The sequence below is a fragment of the Gorilla gorilla genome, chromosome 2 (assembly GCF_029281585.2).
Source record: "Gorilla gorilla gorilla isolate KB3781 chromosome 2, NHGRI_mGorGor1-v2.1_pri, whole genome shotgun sequence".
Lineage (NCBI taxonomy): Eukaryota > Metazoa > Chordata > Mammalia > Primates > Hominidae > Gorilla > Gorilla gorilla.
Window position 1 is genome coordinate 194,478,502 of NC_086017.1, and position 19,516 is coordinate 194,498,017.

The 19,516-nt window shown below is 42.7% G+C and overlaps 1 protein-coding gene across 2 annotated transcripts in view; it reads right to left on the reverse strand.

Moving 5' to 3' along the window:
- Positions 1 to 19,516, reverse strand: part of MCF2L2 (MCF.2 cell line derived transforming sequence-like 2) — a 251,590-nt gene that overhangs the window by 192,473 nt on the left and 39,601 nt on the right. For both annotated transcript variants that reach the window (XM_004038073.5, XM_055381960.2), the window contains exons 2-3: positions 18,116 to 18,199; positions 7,730 to 7,844 (exon numbers count right to left, since the gene is read on the reverse strand). In XM_004038073.5, coding sequence (XP_004038121.4) covers positions 7,730 to 7,844; positions 18,116 to 18,199 — 199 coding nt within the window. The remainder of the gene's footprint in view (positions 1 to 7,729; positions 7,845 to 18,115; positions 18,200 to 19,516) is intronic.

The window sequence follows — 19,516 nt, forward strand, 5'->3', positions numbered from 1 at the left end:
CCAAGTAGCTGGGATTACAGGCTCATGCCACCATGCCCGGATAATTTTTCTATTTTTTTTTTTTTTAAGTAGAGATGGGGTTTCACCATGTTGGCCAGGCTGTTCTTGAACTCCTGACCTCAAGTGATTCACCCGCCTCAGCCTCCCAAAGTGCTGAGATTACAGGTGTAAGCCACCGCACCTGGCCTCTGATTAGCCTTTTACACAATACACAATTTACATATGAGAAGAGGGTAGAGGAATAGTCACTTATGCCTCAGTTTGGCTTAGTGAAACAGGAGGGCGGAGGAAGCAATCAGATAGGCGTTTGTTTCACAGGGGCAGAGGGATAACTCTGAGTACTGTCCGTCTTTTTTCCATGAGGAATTCCTTGTGGGCAAATTGTGAGGGAGGTATATAGTTTTTTTAATCTTTAGGGAGGTATATAGTTTTGTTTTTTTTTTTTATCTTTGTAGCTATCTTCTTTAGGAATAAAATGGGAGGCAGGTTTGTCTGATGCACTTCCCAGCTTCACTTCCCTTTGGCTTAATGATTTGGGGATCCTGAGATTTATTCTCCCTTCACACTTCATAATAGTAAGAGGCCCAGATTGCACTCACTTCTCTGACGAGGCTGGTTTCTAAAGCTGAGTAGTTGTTATAATCCCACTGAGTCTTTCAATACAAAGGAGTAAGTCTCATCACAATTCACAGGCCAAATAATAACACTATTCTTCTCCTATTCCTTCCTAGAGCACTAATATCAGACCGCATTTTAGGCCACTTATCATAAAAAGAGGACACAACAAACACCAAAGACTATTCATCACACTGTATGTGAGGAAAATGAATGTAGAAAAATTACTCTAACTTAAATAGGTCCCTCAACAGATTCCGTATAGAAAAGTCCTTTAGAAATAGAAACAATCCCAGCCTGGCCAACATGGTGAAACCCCGTCTCTACTAAAAATACAAAAATTAACCGGGCATGGTGTCACGTGCCTGTAGTCTCAGCTACTCAGGAGGCTGAGGCAGGAGAATCACTTGAACCTGGGAGGCGGAGTTTGCAGTGAGCCACGATTGCGCCACTGCACTCCAGCCTGGGCAACAGAATGAGACTCGGTCTCAAAAAAGAAAGGAAGAAAGAAAGAAAGAAAGAAAGAAAGGAAGGAAGGAAGGAAGAAATAGAAACAATAACAAAATTAAACATTGATATGAAATACTGCTCTTGTACCATCTAATAAAAGTACTTTCTCCAATCCATTTCTAATAATGAACCCAGAACTGGAAGTTAAAATAAGGAAACTAAGTAGAGAAACACAGTGATAAATATCCATGCTTAGTTATACAAATGTTGATTTGTAGGACCAACAACTATGATTGAAACACAGTTAAACTGTCCCATTCTTCAAGGACATTTTGTTAGGGAGGCAGGAGCCTAGGAGACTGAGGGTGACCCAAGTTCAGCTCCATCTCTGTGGCTCAGAATATTTTACTAATGTCTTTTCAGACCATCTGGCTCTACTCTGTAGCCACAGGTGACATGTTTTAAATGACAATATCTTGCATTCTGAGAAAGTGACCACTAGGATTTATTGTGCTATTGTTATAAGCTGGACTGTGAAAACCACTAGTAGTACAATTTATATAGCAGACAGCACCTGATGGGCTAAAACTGGCCCTCAGCTGTTTTTGGAAACAGAATAGTGATGTGGTAATGATTTCTGTGTATTTTTGAATATTTATTTATTTTAATACCATAAGATTCATGTGGGAAGGTTTGTAATTCAATAGTTCTTATGTACAGTACTATACATAATTCACAAAGAAATTCCAGGGTCAAGGAAGCTCAAGAAATTGAATCTTTTTATATATTGATTTTAAGGAAAGAAATACAGAACTGTGATAGCAAAAGCAAAGGACGTGGGAACAGCCCTCCCTCCAACTTTCAATTTCTGCACATTCACTGCCACCTCACTTTATCCAAAAGCTAAGTCGGATTCCAGGTTTTCTTCTTCGCACCCCTCAAATGTCTGTTCTGTCTCACCATAGCTTCTCCCTATCCGCTCCTAGCACAGACACTCTCATCCCTGGCTGCACATGGGGATCACCGGTGAGATTTAGACACCACTGAAAATCCAGGTTTCACCCCCAGAAATCCTGATGTAATTCATCTGAATTATAGTCTGGACATTGGGAATTAAAATCTCCCTAGGCAATCCTAAAATGCAGTTGAGGTTGAGAACCATTGTCTTAGCATGGCTTTGATAAGAAAAAGTTTTAAAATAAATCACGATGAGACCATCAAAACCAAAATGAGGCCTGAATTCCACACAGAATACCCCACACACCAGACTTAGAGTAATATGAGACAATTGTAAGGCTCCTAAAACCAAGCATCTTCCGTAGCTTCTCCCTCTTCCTCCTTCCCGACCTCCACCAGTCCCCAGTGCCTGTCTTCTTGTCCATCCCTTCCTATCCAGTTCTCATGCCATCATCCCTCTTCATTTTGCACCTGTCTCAGTGTAGAATCCCCTAATTGGTCTCCCTGCCTCCTTTTCCTGCTCTCTCCAATCCATCCTGCACACCACCACCAGATCAATCTGCTCCTCACTCTGCTCCTCAAACCCTCTTGCAGGAAAATGGCCTCTTCCTGCTCACTGTGCCTCAACTCCTTAACTTGGGGGTAAAGGCCTTGCCCAATCTGTTTCCAACTTTTTCCAGCCCTCGTTTCTCAATACCATCTGAAAAGCAGCCTCACTCTGTTCTGATGAACTGGGATGCTCTGTAATTCCCCAAATATGCTCTGTTGAAAACTTCAGACCCTGTGTTAGATAGAAATAGAAGCCAGGTCGGCCGGGCGCAGTGGCTTACGCCTAAAATCCCAGCACTTCAGGAGGCTGAGGCGGGTGGATCACAAGGTCAAGAGATTGAGACCATCCTGGCCAACGTGGTGAAACTCCGTCTCTCCTAAAAATACAAAAATTAGCTGGGCGTGGTGGTGCGTGTCTGTAATCCCAGCTACTCGGGAGGTTGAGGTAGGAGAATCACGTCAACCCGGGAGGCGGAGGTTGCAGTGAGCTGAGATTGCCCTGCTGCACTCCAGTCTGGGCGACAAGCGCGAAACTCCGTCTCAAAAAAAAAAAAAGAAAGAAAGAAAAAATAGAAGCCATGTCATTTGCCCCAGACCACCTAGCTAGTGAGCAATAGGATCTGGATTTCAATCCAGGTTTGAGCTGTGTTCAAAGCTCTTCAACACTATCCTTTTCTCTCTCTGGAATGCTCCCTTCTGTATCTATCTGTAGCAACTGTACCATCCCCTCAAGGACATTTTGTTAGGGAGGCAGGAGCCTAGGAGAGTGAAAGTGACACAATTTTAAGTTCAGCTCCATCTTGAGAGTAACGAGGCACATTCCTTGCCAACCAGGACCCACGGTCATAAGATGTTTATGGTTGAGGAAACAGCCTAAGGATACTACAACAACAGAAAGTCCAGATGTCCCAATACCATAACAATATATGTTTTCAAAAAATTATAGTTATGCTTTGATGTTCTCACACACTAAAATGTCAAGGATAGTTTTCTTTAAATCAATAGAATAATAAGTTTTGTCACACTGTCTGCCCGTCCGCACATAGGCACAGCTTAGTTTAATCTTTATATAGACAAGACCCCTATATAAGAAAAACTTAAAGTCAATGCGTTCCTCCTTTTGCTTTCTGAGGGCACCCTACTCTGTAACAGTAGTTTCTAATAAGCTTGCTTCTTTCACTGCATTTTGTGACTCACCTTGACTTCTTTCCCACATAAGATCCAAGAACCCTCTCTTACAGGTCTGGATTGAAACCCCCTTTTTTCCTGAAGTTTTCCCTTTTTTTCCTGTCGAAGTGACTTTCTGTTTTCCGAGCTCCTATAGCACTTTGTTTACATATTTCACAAAAGATATTGATAACAGAGTCATGTAATGAGTTTCCTGCGGTCTGAGACATCGTCTTGAGGTTTTTCAGTCCTTTACAGCATCGTACACCGCACCCTACATGCTGTGGGCTCTCATAGAGGTCTGCTGAAGAATGAATTACTGTGGGAAGCCTTTCTGTACCTGCCCAACCCACTCACAATGCGAGATCCTAATTAATTTCAGGCACAAAGATAGCATTTCCCAACCCCAAGTATCCTGCCATTTTCCTATTCTAGTGTATCAATTCTTTTTTATCCATCCACGAGCCCTCTGCCACCTGTCTATAAAACATTTTGCAATTGGGAAGGACTCTGGTACTGGATAACTATGTAACGTACAAAAAGATGCAAATTGTGATAAATAGGAGTCATAAAACGAACAAGGGTGGTTTCATTCTTTGAAATCTGACATGGAAATTAGACATAGGTCCAAGTCAAGTTCCCCTTTCAGGCCTTCTCACCCTTTGTCTCCACTTTTTGTGGAAAGGAACAGGGGAGGGGCAGCAAGTAGTGTGAGCAAAAGCGGAAGAAGAAAGGCGAGGGGAAGAACTGGCCAGACAGCCACTCTTTCCCGAAAGACAAACAGCATTCTAGGAAAAGAAAATATTCCCTAGGTCACAAGAAATTGTACCAGGAGCCTACAGTAGAACAAAGAAATCCAAAACAGAAGCCCCTGTTTGATCTCCTCATCTCCATCTGTGAGATAGGGGTGATAACCCTGCCTGCTTCTTGCCACACAGTCCGGGGGGCTGAGCTATCTTCAGCATGATTTGGAAAAGGCTGCAAATGCAAAAGGAAAATCCTCCATTTAACTTAGCATTTGACTGTATCCCTGGGGATTAAGTAAAACTAGACATTGAATTTAAAACAAATATAAGGAGAATGGGGACAGGGGACACTCCTCCTATTGTCTACATCCCTATTCACCCTCTTCCTTGCCGCTCCCACAGAAGTTGCTAAACTGATGGGATATTGTCCTGAAATGCCACTGGGCCAAAGACAGAGTTCAAGTTCAACTTCTTAAAACCCAGGTTGATAAAGGCGGGAATGAAGAGCTGGGGTTCCCCTCCCTCTGTCAGGGTCCCCCTTCTCACTGTAGGAATGGAAAAACTTCACCTCTTTTGTCTTAGGGTCCTGGCTGGGTCCAAGAGTTAAATCGACAAAACATAGATTAACATGAGAAAAGCATAGACATTTATTCATAAACGTTTTACATGGCACAAGAGCCCTCATAAAGAAATGAAGACCCAAAGAATCAGTTAGAGTCAGTTACATATATTGGATTGAACAAAGAATAATAAACTATGAAAATGTGACTAAATTATGTGGGGAAGCTTAAAAAATAGAATTTCTAACAAGGTCTGTGCAATATTCTCTAAGTTACCTTTCCTTCTAGTCCCTAGAGAGTGTCTTTCACATAGGAATTCCGTCTTCTCCTCTTAAGAAACAGCACAAAGCTCAAAGTGATATTCTTGTACCTGCTGTTTTTCAAGTGCTTTTAACTTAAATAGTCAATATTCCAGAACGGCATTTTTAAATTTTTACTTTAAGTTCTGGGATACATGTGCAGAACGTGCAGGTTTGTTACATAGGTATACATGTGCCACAGTGGTTTGCTGCACCTGTCAACCCGTCATCCAGGTTTTAAGCCCTGCATGCATCAGGTATTTGTCCTAATGCTCTCCTTCCCCTCGTCCCCGACCCTCCAACAAGCCCCGGTGTGTGATGTTCCCCTCCCTGTGTCCACGTGTTCTCATTGTTCAACTCCTGCTTAAGAGTGAGAACATGTGGTGTTTGGTTTTCTGTTCCTGTGTTAGTTTGCTGAGGCTGACGGCTCCCAGCTTCATCCATGTCCCTGCAAAGGACATGAACTCATTCTTTTTTATGGCGCATAGTACAGAATAGCATATTTTAACCCCTTCATCACCCTACAACAAATACCATTTGTTTGGAATGACTCATTATTGAAACTGAAAACTCTACCAACATTACTTTTGAGAACCAACCAGGTGTTGAGCACTGTGCTAGGGCTGGAGCTTTTAAAAATGAAAGAGAAGCAAAGCAAAGCATTGGCCCCTACTCTTAAGAAGTTCACAGTCTACTGGGAGAGGCAGAAATAATTTCCATAGACAAATAATTTCCATAGGCAAAGGTAAACCTCGGGGTTCTGTGGAAATTTAAAAAAAGACTCTGTGAAAGCAGAACTGGGGTGAAGGAAGGTTTCATCGAAGAGATGAGGTCAGAGTTGAGGGTTGATGAATGTGTATGAGTCAGGCCTAGAAGAGGGGCAGAGGTGTGCCACAGAGAAACACCTAAGCAAAGCCATGAGACAGGTGTGGTGTCTTTCCCTCACAGCAACAAAGGATTCCCCACATCCTTATATCTGCATTAACGCGTGGCATATGGCAGTGGCAGGGAGGAGGAAAGGAGGAAATTGATGAAATATATTTAAGTACTAACTTTGAAGAAATGCATTCAAAATAAATCCCTAACCTTCTCTGAAGAAATAAGATGGGCAAAAGAAAAAACTAAAGAAAAAGGTGTAAAAGAAAAAACATATTTTTCAAGTGGGTTTGGTTAAAGCAATCAACTTCCTAATCGCCACAAGTGGTATCAGACTCCAGGCAGCCTCTCAGTCACAAAGCTGCTGTTTACCTCTAAATCATAGAAGGCAGATGGAAAGCAGGCAAAATACCACACACCTGGCCACTGTGTACATTCTAAACCACACTATAGTCAAGGGAGGGGTGGGGGCTCATAAGCAATGCAAACCCATGGAGGGAAGGCCTTTCCCAACCAAGTCTTCTCTGCTGGAGGTGGACACAGCACTGCCTAAGGAGGGGGTTTAGACCCCGCTCTGCCCCTGTCTGTGAAATGGTGGTGACCAATGTGGACTCTGCCCACACTCCATCCCTTCGAAGACCTGGGCGCATACCGATTTAAGCGGCATAAAGAGTTGAGGCCCAGGCTGGAGAGGGTGGAAGAAGATGCCAGAAAGCATCTCTATCATGGGCTCAGCTACAAGCACAGTTTTTTTCCCTGGCCTTGTAGTTTCCTTGCTCTGTGCCTTAGTTTCTCCATCTGACAATGACAATGACAACAATCTGCCCCTAATTTTCTTATTTAGGAGAGATAAATAACTCCTGACACAGTTGGAGTTCCTTAAACAAGGGTCACGTGTCCTAGACTACGCGACCCAGGAAGCCAGAATAACCTTTGGCTAAAGCAACAGCCTAGGCCGGGCACGGTGGCTCAAGCCTGTAATCCTAGCACTTTGGGAGGCCGAGGCAGGCAGATTACTTGAGGTTACGAGTTCGAGACCAGCCTGGCCAACATAGTGAAACCCCTCTCTGCTGAAAAAAAAAAATACAAAAATTAGCTGGAAATTGCTTGAACCCAGGAGGCGGAGGTTGCAGTGAGCCAAGATCGTGCCACCGCACTCCAGCCTGGGCAACAGAGCAAGACTCCATCTCAAAAACAAAAAACGAAAATAAAGCAATAGCCTAAGGAACAAAGGCAACACAGCTGCTCAGTTTTCCATCCACCCGACCATGTTTACTCTGTCCCTCCTGTGTGCACAAGAGAGTCAAAACTGAGGCTTGTTTGTCATTGTTTTCCAGTCCCTTTCCACATTCCTTGCTCGTGACTGATGGGTGACAGAAGCCAGCTGGGTTATTATGCATACCAGGGTAAACCATGCTCATGGAAGTATATGTCTCAACCCAGCCCTGCCACATGGGAAGTGTGGAATAAAGCCAGTGCCTAAGGCGGCAGGACACTGTGCTCGGCTCACCTGGGGATGCTAGTCAGGTAGGTCATGACATTCAGGAAGTCTTCATCTGGGATGTGTTTGAACCCCGAAAACTCTGGGAACGTGATGATGGGGGCACCATCCTCCCCTCGGCCTCCTGCAACAAAAACAGGTGGTCAAAATGTTAGCAAAATGTTGTCCTGTCACACCTCTGCAGGGAAGTTGGGCGAAAGAATATCAGTCACCTCTTTTCCTACCTATATTATCTCAGACTAGAATTTGGGAGAAGTTAACACAGTTATTTTGAACAAGTCTCTCTTCTCATTCATGCTGGCTCCATGGCGTTGTAAGAATTCAATTTCTGAATCCTTTGAAGAGAGTTACTGTGTAAAAGGAAATACTGATTTAATTATTCAGCATAGGTAGAATAGTAAATAATGCCAACACAAATATGTAATATTGCTCTTCATTTTTGTAGTCAGTAAATGTCAAAAGTAACATTGCGTGGTGGTTAAGAGAGTTAATGCTAAAATCAGACAGCCTGGTTCAAATCTGCTTTGCCACATTGTTGCTATATGATTTTTGGCAAGATACTTAATGTGTTTCTTTCATATTTATATATATATATATATGTATATATAGAGATATATATGGCCTACCATTTTATTATATAGGAATAATGCTTGTACCTATGTGGTAAGGTATTGTGAGGATTAAGTGACAGCACAAATGAGAAGCACCTTAGCAGGGTGCTTATTATATAAAACTGCTCAAAAAATGGTGACCATGATTATAATTATTATTATTACAAGGAAGCAATAATCAGCTTCCCTTCAAGAATTTATAAATAGTAATTTAAGATATCCCTGTGAAAGTAAAAATATGAAAATTCACATTTAATTCAGAGCAGAGACCACCAAATTCAATAGATTCTATTTCCCAGTCCCCTTGCAGCTGCATGGAGCCATTTGACTAAGTTCTAGCCCCACAGTCCCCAAACTGTGTCGCAGGTAAGCAGGGAACCACAGTAAACTCATGGGAGCACTGTGACTATTTTAAATTTTTGAGGGAAACACAGTGACAGTTGACATCTGTCAGACACCATATGCACTACTACTACCATATGAACTACTTGAGGTAGTTCCCTATTTCTTTTTCCTTTTATTGAGACAGAGTCTCGCACTGTCGCCCAGGCTAGAGTGCAGTGGTGCAATATCGGCTCACTGAAACCTCTGACTCACAGGTTCAAGCGATTCTCCTGCCTCAGCCTCCTGAGTAGCTGGGATTACAGGCGTGCACCACCACACCCAGCTAATTTTTGTATTTTTAGTAGAGATGGGGTTTCATCACGTTGGCCAGGCTGGTCTCAAACTCCTGACTTTAGGTGATCCACCCGCCTCGGCCTCCCAAACTGCTGGGATTACAGGCATGAGCCACCATGCCCAGCCCCGGTAGTTCCCAATTTCAACATCAAATTGCATTATATTCTTGTAGATCGTGTTGCATCTTTATAAAGCTGGGGGTTTGGTACTTGCTGGAATAAAAAGCAAAAACAGTATGCAAATCAATGTGGAACAAGACATAAAGGTGGTGATATCTAGTTTGATTGCAAGGTTTAAGATAGTTGTAGTTATTTAAGAATAAAAATGAGAGAAAAAATAATATGTTAATTTATATGTATTATTTTTTCAAACAGCTACTAAGTTGTTAGGACATAGATACATATTAAGTTGTTTGACATGTTAGTTATTGCTTTTGGCCTAGGGGGGCCATGAAAAAAAGACTGAGATACTAAGGCGCAGAGAATTGAGAGGGTTTGGGAACCTCTGCCCTAGCCAGTAGTATAGGAGCTTAAGCTGCGTGCACCTCCCAAGTTATGTCCTTGAAGAGAAACCACTTGAAGAGGAATCATGGCTCTCAAGGCAAGGCCAACTACAAATGACTGAATGTATTCAACATATCTGAGACACACATATCAGTGTGGGGTGTGGTTAGTGGGGACTGTGTGATTAATGAGGATGTGTGGTCCACGAAGAAACTATAGAAGAGGAGGACTCAAAGGAGCAAAGGCGGGCAGTGTACAGCCAATGCTATTCTAAGGAGAGAGGGCCAGCCCACTCTGAGAGTCCAACCCACGTTACCAGTTTATCTGATGACACCACTGTAAGATCATCCAGCCAACTCTCTGGTGCTGACTCCAAGCCTGATAAGAATCTGTTTATAATCTGATTTTCCATGTAAATTGTAAATTTGTTTCAAGAAAAGGAATGTGTTATTGAGCAAACATAAGTATATTATGTAAAGAATAAGTTAGCGCTGTGGTTTTTCTGCATGAGTCTCTTGTGAGTGTTGTTAATATGGGTCTTAGGTGCTCAGAAACCAATCGCTGTAGAACGAAACCATGTGAGATTTGTCTGGATGGTCAGTCATCCCTCCACAGAAGGTACCTCTTTATTAATCCTATATGTTTACTCTAAATTTCCAAAAATGAAATCTACAGATTAGATGTTTACCAAGACAAGTATATTGAACTACCTCATTACAGTGACTGATGAGGATATTAACAGCTTTCATCTAATAATATTCTTCCTCTTTGCAGTTTCACAACTATGGGAAGTTTCAGAGAAATGTGCATTCAGAGAATTTGCGTCTTTAAAAAGCTAAATTAAGATGCATTATAACACTGTAGTAATTGCATAATCAACATTTGCCGAGGGACTGGCTAAAACATTTCAAGGAACTGAAATACCCTAAAATATTCACTAGAATGTGATTATGCCATTTAATTTCACCTTTTATTTTTTATTATTATTATTATTATTAGATGGAATCTCGCTCTGTCACCCAGGCTAGACTGCAGTGGTGTGATCTCCGCTCACTGCAACCTCCGCCTCCCAGGTTCAAGCAATTCTTGTGCCTCAGCCTCCCGAGTAGCTGGGATTACAGGCACACGCCACCACGCCCAGCTAATTTTTGTATTTTTAGTAGAGACGGGGTTTCACCATGTTGGCCAGGCTGGTCTCGAACTCCTGACCTCAAGTGATCCGTCTGCCTCGGCCTCCCTAAGTGCTGGGATTACAGGCGTTGAGCCACCACACCCGGCCAATTTTACCTTTTTATAGTTGACTGTATTAAAGCCATCCTCACCTAAATGAAAAAAGGTGAAGCTTTCTTCTACCTTGGTAACTACCAATACTGAACAGCAGAGAGGCCCTAAGGTTAACTGTGGACACCCACCTACTGTTGAATATTAGTCTTAAGAGGCAGAAGCATCAAGGAAACAGAGCTGGACTTAACTGTGGGGCAACCCACAACATGGCATCTAGTGCCACCTTCTGAGGAAACGCGGTAATGCAATAGGAAGAAAGAATGATTATTCCAAAGTCCAATGCATTCCTTGAATGCAAGGAATACAAACAACCCCAAATTATTTGGTACTAAGTAAAATGATAACTTAAAATAAACTTTACTCCTCCTACTATGATTTTGTACCTTTTCATTAAGTGAAAGACAACTAGTTTTAGTGCAGAAAACATTAAGTGCTTGGGGTACATAAGGTGATTGCTGAAAGGGCCCTGGTGATAGCTGGCATGAAGGCTTCATGCACAGGTGAATTGAGGATACGGGAAATCCTACAGGAAGATGGCAAAGACCAATGATGGGGAAGGGTGCAAAGCATCTTCCTACTGCTCTTTGCCTTCCAGTATCTATTTTCCCTTTCTCCTCCACACAAGGTTTTAACTGGGGAAATGGCAGAACCATTCCCTGGGAAGCACTTTGGAAATCTCAGGGCCTAGGATACTAAATGACCCATTCTCCATAATAAAACAAAGAATTGCCCCACATGCTACGTGACTTCCAAATGTCTTACCAGAGGCTTAATTTAAGTGAAAAATCCATTTAAAATGCTCTGAACCTAGACTCTGTTTTTACAAATAATCATAAAGAATTTTTATATTTATTTATTTATTTATTTATTGAGACGGAGTTTCACTCTTGTTGCCAAGGCTGGAGTGCAATGGCACGATCTCGGCTCACCACAACCTCCGCCTCTTGGGTTCAAGTGATTCTCCTGCCTCAGCCTCCCAAGTAGCTGAGATTACAGGTATGCACCACCACACCCGGCTAATTTTGTATTTTTAGTAGCGATGGGGTTTCTCCATGTTGGTCAGGCTGGTCTCTTAACTCCCGACCTCAGGTGATCCGCCCACCTCGGCCTCCCAAAGTGCTGGGATTGATTACAGGCGTAAGCCACCATGCCCGGCCAAGAATTTTTTTTTTTTTAATCTTAATAAAGTCACTCCAGGTATCTGATCACCCCACCACATCCCAGCATTTGCACCCATCACATTTTTGGTGACTCCAAATTGAGGGGCAAGCACCTCTTTCATTATTCTCATGTAGCTAGACATGCATGTGGAAATACATACTATTGAAAGATATGTTACTTTACTATAATTAGTTTCCTTTGATTTCTCCTTTACAGTTCCTTATATTTTATTTTTTAATTTTTAAAAATATGTGCATAGGTAGGTGTGGCTGTTCACCTAAGTTTTCCCTTTCTGGGCACATAGCTACACTACATTTCCCAGCTTCCCTTGCTGTTAAGTTTGTTCAAATGACTGTGACAAGTTCAAGTCAATGGAATGTGCTGTATGCTATCTCTGAGCTGAGAATTTTAAGAAGCACTATGCTCCTTCCATGTTCTCTTAGCCTGTCTGCTCCCCAGACATGCATAACAACAATAAGAACCAGAAACTCAAAGGAGCCTTCATTCCTGAACCTCCACATGGAGAAAAGTTGTCTGCTGACCAGGAACATACATGCAGAACTGGTAAAAGAGTAAGAACTTAATTTCTGTTATGTGTGTTTTGAAACGGCCTTTTCAAAATCATGACTGAGACAGTGAAAGAGATCTAACTTAACCCACTCCATCTTGCTTCTAACATCCAAGCTGTCCTTGTTCATTCCTGGGCGTAGGCTGAACTAACTTTGGGAGAAATTTAGTTTAGTTTAAACAAACATGGTAACAGCCCTTTCCTAAAGCAGACCTCCATCTTGCCTGGGGATTAGATTGCCTTTGTAGGACTAATATTAGCCACAAGATTAGAAATTATGGTTTAGGAGTCAGGCAGCTGGAGGCTGCAAGGTCCTGACCCTCCCTAAACTGCTCCTAAGATCAGTGCTTGAGATATTTTGCAGACCCTGCACTTGATGGATCAGCTGGCACCTCCCAGATCAATAAATGGGTTTACCTGATCTGTGGCCCCCACCCAGGAACTGACTAAGCACAAGAAGACAGGTCCGACTCCCTGTGATTTCATCTCTGGCCAATCAGCACTCCTGGCTCACTGGCTTCCCCCCACCCACCAAGTTATCCTTAAAAACTCTGTTCCCTGAATGCTTGGTGAGACTGATTTGAGTAATAACAAACCTCCAGTCTCCCACACAACCGGCTCTGCATGAATTACTCTTTCTCTATTGTAATTCCCCTGGTTCTGTCTGGGCAGCAGGCAAGGTGAACCCCTTGGGTGGTTACAGTTGGAGCTCTATACTCTTTGGAGTCTATTCGTTGTAGTTGTTGAGCCCACCCTTGCAGATATAAGTTATAGTATCTATAAAGTTCATGTTAGGATGGCAGAGGGCAATACAAATCATTTGTTATAAAAAGGAGATATTCAGTCAAACATAACTGAGAACCTTCCCTGTCACCTGCACTACCGAATCCAACAGCCACTAGACACGTGTGATTATTAAGCACTCGAAATGGAACCAGTCCAAACTGAGACATGCTGTAAGTATAAAACACAAACAGATTTCAAAGACTTAGAATAAAAAAGGTAAAATCCCAAAAATGTTGAATATCGAGTACATGTGGAAATATTATTTTAGATATGGATAAATTTAAAATATATAATTAAAATTCATTGTATCTGTTTATTTTAACCTTTTTAATATGGTTACCATAAAATTTTAAAGTACATGTGTGGGCCACACTTTATTTCTATTAAACAGTCCTGCTCTAGATGTCGCCCCTTGGTTCTCACCTCCCAGGTTTCAGGTCACTAGCTCCATATGTAAGCTAGGAGTTGGGGCTCCGATCTCTTCCTTGGTTTGACATTCTCCATTGTTTCAGTTAGGAGCCTCCCACTCACCCCTGGGAGCCCTACCCTCCACCAAACCTGGGCTTCATTGGTGTGTATGAGGGGAAACTGGGGACTCTACAAGCCTAAGAGTATTGAGCAGTTGATTTCTTCATCAATTACTTTCAAAAGGATTCACGCTGCCACAAGAGACAGGCAGAGAAAGGGAGCAAAGAGGGAGAGAAAGTGAAAGAGAGAGATTCAGTTCACAATAATTCCAAGTGGGAAACAACCATCAAGATAAATATAAAAGGACAATTCCTTATAATTAAAGGAAAGGAGCTGTGGCAAACGTTGATTGATGGCTAATTCACTCCCAATCCCCTTTTCCCTGACCACTGTCTCCTGTGGCAGTTAGAAAGCTAAATGCTTGCCTTCTGAGATTCTCTTGCTGCCAGGGAATGGCTGTGTGACAGAATTCTGGAATGAGACATAAGCAGAAGGCAGCCAAGAGTTTCTACAAACAGAACCAAAGAAGCCAGCATTTTCCTTCTCCTTCTTCCTGCTTTGGACACTGACCTGATGTCTGGAATTGCAGCAGCCACCTTGAATCAAGAGTTGACAAATAAGAAGAAAACATCAAGAGAATCATAAAGATGTCAGCCTTAATGTCATTGAGCCACTGATCCAATACCAAGAGTTTCTATCGTCAGACCTCGTTATGCAATTTAAAAAACAAACCAACAAGTCTCAGAGGCTAAGTTTCCTTGTAGTCAGATACCATGCTGAGCGAAACTTTTCTTCTTACAGATGAAAAACTGGGGTTTGGAGCCACCTACTGGTTGTGTTGGAATGTGAACCCAGAATTGTCTGGGTCCAAAGCCCAGAGTGTTTCCACCACACTAACCTGCTTATACTCTCGTTTCCTAGCTAAGCCCTGAATTTAGAAATATCCCAAGTTCACTGTGAACATGCAGGCGTCTTCCAACGTCAGAGCTACCAGAGGCCCCAGCCCTGGTCAATATCCAATTCCCGCTGGTGGCCCTGCTCACAGGCTTCGCATCCAGAGGCCGCAAACCATCGGGCCACAAATCTGGGTCAGGCTTCATGTAATGAGCCTCTGCTCTTCTACCAGCCGTGGGAACACATGCACAGTTCAGCAGACCAGGCAGCTAGGGCTGCATTGAGGAAAAGGCTCTATCCTCTCCTTCACAGCCTTCCCGGTTGACAGGATCTCTGGCTCCTTCCAGAGATCAGTGAAATTGGTAGAAAATTTTGTAGGGAAAATCTTTACCTTTCTTGCCTGAATCAGGAAAAGGAAGCTGCTATGAGTTGGGGCTGAGGCTGCAGCTCTTAGGCTACCACAGCCATGGGAAAAGACCTAATTAGAGAGATTTCTGTTTTACAGCAACAACTATACAGGCTCCCACAACAGCCTCCTTGCTGACACTTACTGTTTCTGCCAGAAAAAGAGAGATGGTTAAAGATGAAAAGCAGGCCTCTGATTCCAAACAAAGTGCTGACTCAGAGAGACCCACGGCTGCCGCTATTCTTGCAGACTTGCAAGGCTGTAATTACTATCACAGCGAATCCATGCTTCTGCTTCATAAGAAAGGCAAATTTGGGCCAGACACTCTGGCTCACGCCTGTAATCCCAGCACTTTGGAAGACTGAGATGGAAAGACTGTTTGAGCCCAGGAGTTCCAGACCAGCCTGGGCAACATGGCAAAACCCCATCTCTACAAAAAATTTAAAAATTTTGGGCATGATGGTGTGCGCCAATGCCTGCCTGTAGTCTCAGTTAACTCAGGAGGCTGAGGTAGGAGGATCACTTGAGCCTGGGAGGTCAAGGCTGCAGTGAGCCAAGACGGTGCCACTGCACCCCAGCCTGGGCAACACAGCGACACCATGTCTCAAAAAAAAAAGAAAAGAAAAAAAGAAGACAAACTTAAATGACAAAAGGAACTCAGAAATGAAGGGTTATCTTTATTATGGTTAAAGTACCTTCCTAAAGCAGAAGTGTCTTCTGCGCCCAGTGTGTGTTTCCACAGTTCTCTGTTCTACGTTAGGGAGTGACAATTATCTCTATTCCTGACTCAATGGTGGCATTGTATACCATATTTATTGTGAGCATGACATTGGTTCCTTAGAAAAATTATCTTACTTGTAATAGAACCCCAAAATAAACATTTTATAGAACTATAAAAAGATATCAGAAAAAAAGAGAAACACTTATTCAGCAGTTGCAATACTAAGTGTTTTTCATACATTATGTCATTTAATCCTCAAAATTACTGGCTGGGTGTGGTGGCTCATGCCTGTAATCCTAGCACTTTAGGAGGCTGAGGCGGGTGGATCACCTGAGGTCAGGAGTTCGAGACCAGCCTGGCCAACATGGTGAAAGCCCATCTCTACAAAAACACAAAAATTAGCTGGGCATGATGGCGGGTGCCTATAATCCCAGCTACTCAGGAGGCTGAGGCAGGATAATCACTTGAACCTGGGAGGTGGAGGTTGCAGTGAGTTGAGATCGTGCTATTGCACGCCAGCCTGGATGACAGAGCAAGACTCCATCTCAAAAAAAAAAAAAAAAAAAAAAGAAGTTACAATAACCCCATCATACAGATGAGGAAACTGAGGTTTAGAGAAGTATGTTGCCCAAGGTGATGCTGCTAGTAAGTACAGAATCCAAATTCATATCTGGAGCTGTCTGATACCAGTTCATGTTTTTTTCTATATTGCCTCTAAGTCATAAGAACAGAAAGAAATGCCTCAATAATACTCAAAGGAGATAAATGTGGATCATAAATGTATTAATTAATCTGTCACTAGACTGATTCCTGAGATGAGCCATTGTGTAATTATATAAGCCAGAATCATGCATTGAGGCCTCAGAGCTTTAGTCTAAGGCTCTAGGAATCTACCTGACCCCAGCCCACCCTGTCATCCATTCCAGACCTTGACCTGCATGGTGGTCTCGGGGCCTTCTGTGGTAGGGCCACAGCAACAGTTTCCAGGAACCCAGAGGACAGACCCCATTCTGCCTTTTGTCTTGCGCAAGCCCAGACTCACAGTGGGAAGCTATGAGACTGCGCCTTCAGGAGGCTGGTTAGGTCCTCCCACAGGGGCCAATGGTGCCTAACTAGGCATTTGGGGAGCAGGGAGACCACCAGCCTCGCAGAATAGACCACAGGGACTTGGATATTTTTGTACTGAGCACCTTTTATGTTCCAGTCTCTGATCTAAGCATTGGCAATACAGACAGAAAGAAGAAAAAGGAGGACCCTGTATTTATGGAGCTTTCAGTGACTATGTGCGCAGTGACTGATATGGCGGAAAGACCAGAGAATTCCCCCAGAACGTCCTGGATTGTGTAAGATGTGGTCACCCAGGAGGCAATGCTGGGGTGGGGAGAAATATCCCAATAATAACTGAGTTCACATCTCCTTCAAATCAGTGGGATGAGGAGCTTGGAGCAGATTAAATGTGATTTGGAGAAAAGAAAGAGATGTGACTTTTTTTTTAATATCCCATGTTGTAGAATAAAATTCACACCAACTACATATTCTCTCTGTGATGTAACTAAGATGGCTTTGTTGTTTTTTTCAGAACGGATGTAAAAGTTGAAAAGAGTAACTTGCCACTTTATCCCTCCATGTTATATACTAAGGACATCTAATGTCACCACTTCATTCTCCTAAGTTGGGTCTAACCACAATTTGGGGTTTGGCGTGTACTTCTAGTTTTAGTAATTAAAGTCATGTCACCTTTGGCTGAGCGAATAAGAAAGAACAGTATTCAAGTCATGACAACCTTTCAGGGTTGTGTCTAGGCTCAAAAGATGCTAGACTTTTAGTCAGAACAGCCTCTCTTCATTCCCAATCAAATGCTTGATGGAAATCCCTTAAATGAGCTAAGAATAAAAGACAAATCTCCCAGAGAACAAACAACCTCAGCAACACTCGGGAACCCTTAGAACTAAGACCTTTGTAAGGCTGAATCTTGGAAGAACATCCAAAGGAACACTGGAAGAACATCATGGTGGCAGCTGATGTCAGTAATTGTCTCTTTTTCTTTCCTCAAAATCTTTTCAGGTCTGTTATTTACAACCACAAAGAAATGTGCTCCTTTGGGAAAGATCAGATTGCACCAAACAGCAAAGGGAATAATATGTATGAGATCCCACCCTCTTCTGGCAGGATAGGCCTCAGCCTGTTCTAGTCCCGGGTGAAGCCTAAGGGGTGAGTGAGATTTGAGTATAACATTCCTCAAGATTCAAGAGGCTGGACCTTCCCATCAAGACCTCCCACCAAAATCTGGAAATGCAAACGAATGTGCCCCTTACCTGAAAGAATGGCAAATTGTCTGTGAAGTTGTTCTATTATCTCCACCGCCATCAGAGGCCTGACTTCCTGCTGCATAATTTCATCTGCACAAATGAAATACAAAGTGGGTTAGTTAAACATGTGCAAATTACAAGAAGAAATTAAAAAGAAACAAAGGCAAGTTGTACTATTGGGAAATCTGGGACTTATCAAGAGACGGTTCTGGCACATCATTCCCTTGAGAACTTGATTCCTGAGATCCAGGGCTGTATCTGGATTTGTGTGCTTTGGAGCTTATGCATCTGAGCGTGGAACACATTTCTAGAGCCCCTACCAAGGCTTTGGGAAGGACCAATACAAGGAAAGAACCCTGAAGTTTAAGCTCCAGCAGCTTCACAGAAAACCTGCTGGATGACCTCATTACGAAGGCAGGTATTTGCCTACACCTTTGGGTCTGCAGAAGGACATTTTAAACACAAACAACATAAGTTACTAGAGCTCCTTTCAAAACAGGTCATAAAATCAATCTGGGATTCATGAGGGTTCTTTAATTTTTATTTTCCTCCCTACCTCACTTCCTTCCTCCCCTACTTATCTCCATTCCTGTTTTTCCCCCTTCCAGAATACTTTAAGGGGCCTCTTCCTACTGCTAAATGTATATAAGAAGGCACTTTTTCATTTTTCTATTTAAAGATTCTCCTAACTGAATAATAAGTTATATAGGTTTCCAATGCAAAAATCCAATCCTTTCAAGCACAAATCTACAAAGTTCCTCTAACCCTAGAAAGTGACTTATAAGCCCTGTGATTTGCCCTCATTTCCATTTGGGGAAAAGGAATTAGAGAGAGGGGAGGACCAACTGGAATCTTTCAACCTAGGCTGAAGAGAGGAAGGCATTTTCATGTTATCTCTGCCTAAGATATTATCTTCATTCAATTATTTCCAAGGGAATCTTAAAGAATAAACTGGTGGCTGGGTACTGAGGCCGAGGGGGAAGGACTACTTGAGGCCAGAAGTTTGAGACCAGCCTGGTCAACAGAGTAAGATCTTGTCTCCACAAAAAATTTAAAAATTAGCCAAGCATGGTGATGTATGCCTGCGGTCCCAGCTACTTGGGAGGCTGAGGCAGGAGAATCTCTTGAGTCTAGGAGTTTGAGGCTGTCGTTAGCCATAACTTGCCACTGCACTCCAGCCTGGACAACAGATGGAGACCCTGTCTCAAAACAAAACAAAACAAAACAAAAACAATAACAAAAAATGAATGAACTGGTTATTGTTTCTACAGGAGTTAAACATCTAGTTAGATTAAGGCATGAACCAAACAACCTGTGCTCTGATGCTAGGTGGGAAATTTCCTATTGATTCATCATGGGGTCATGGTAACATTATGATATTCTAGTGTTGACCAATCAGAAGGTAAT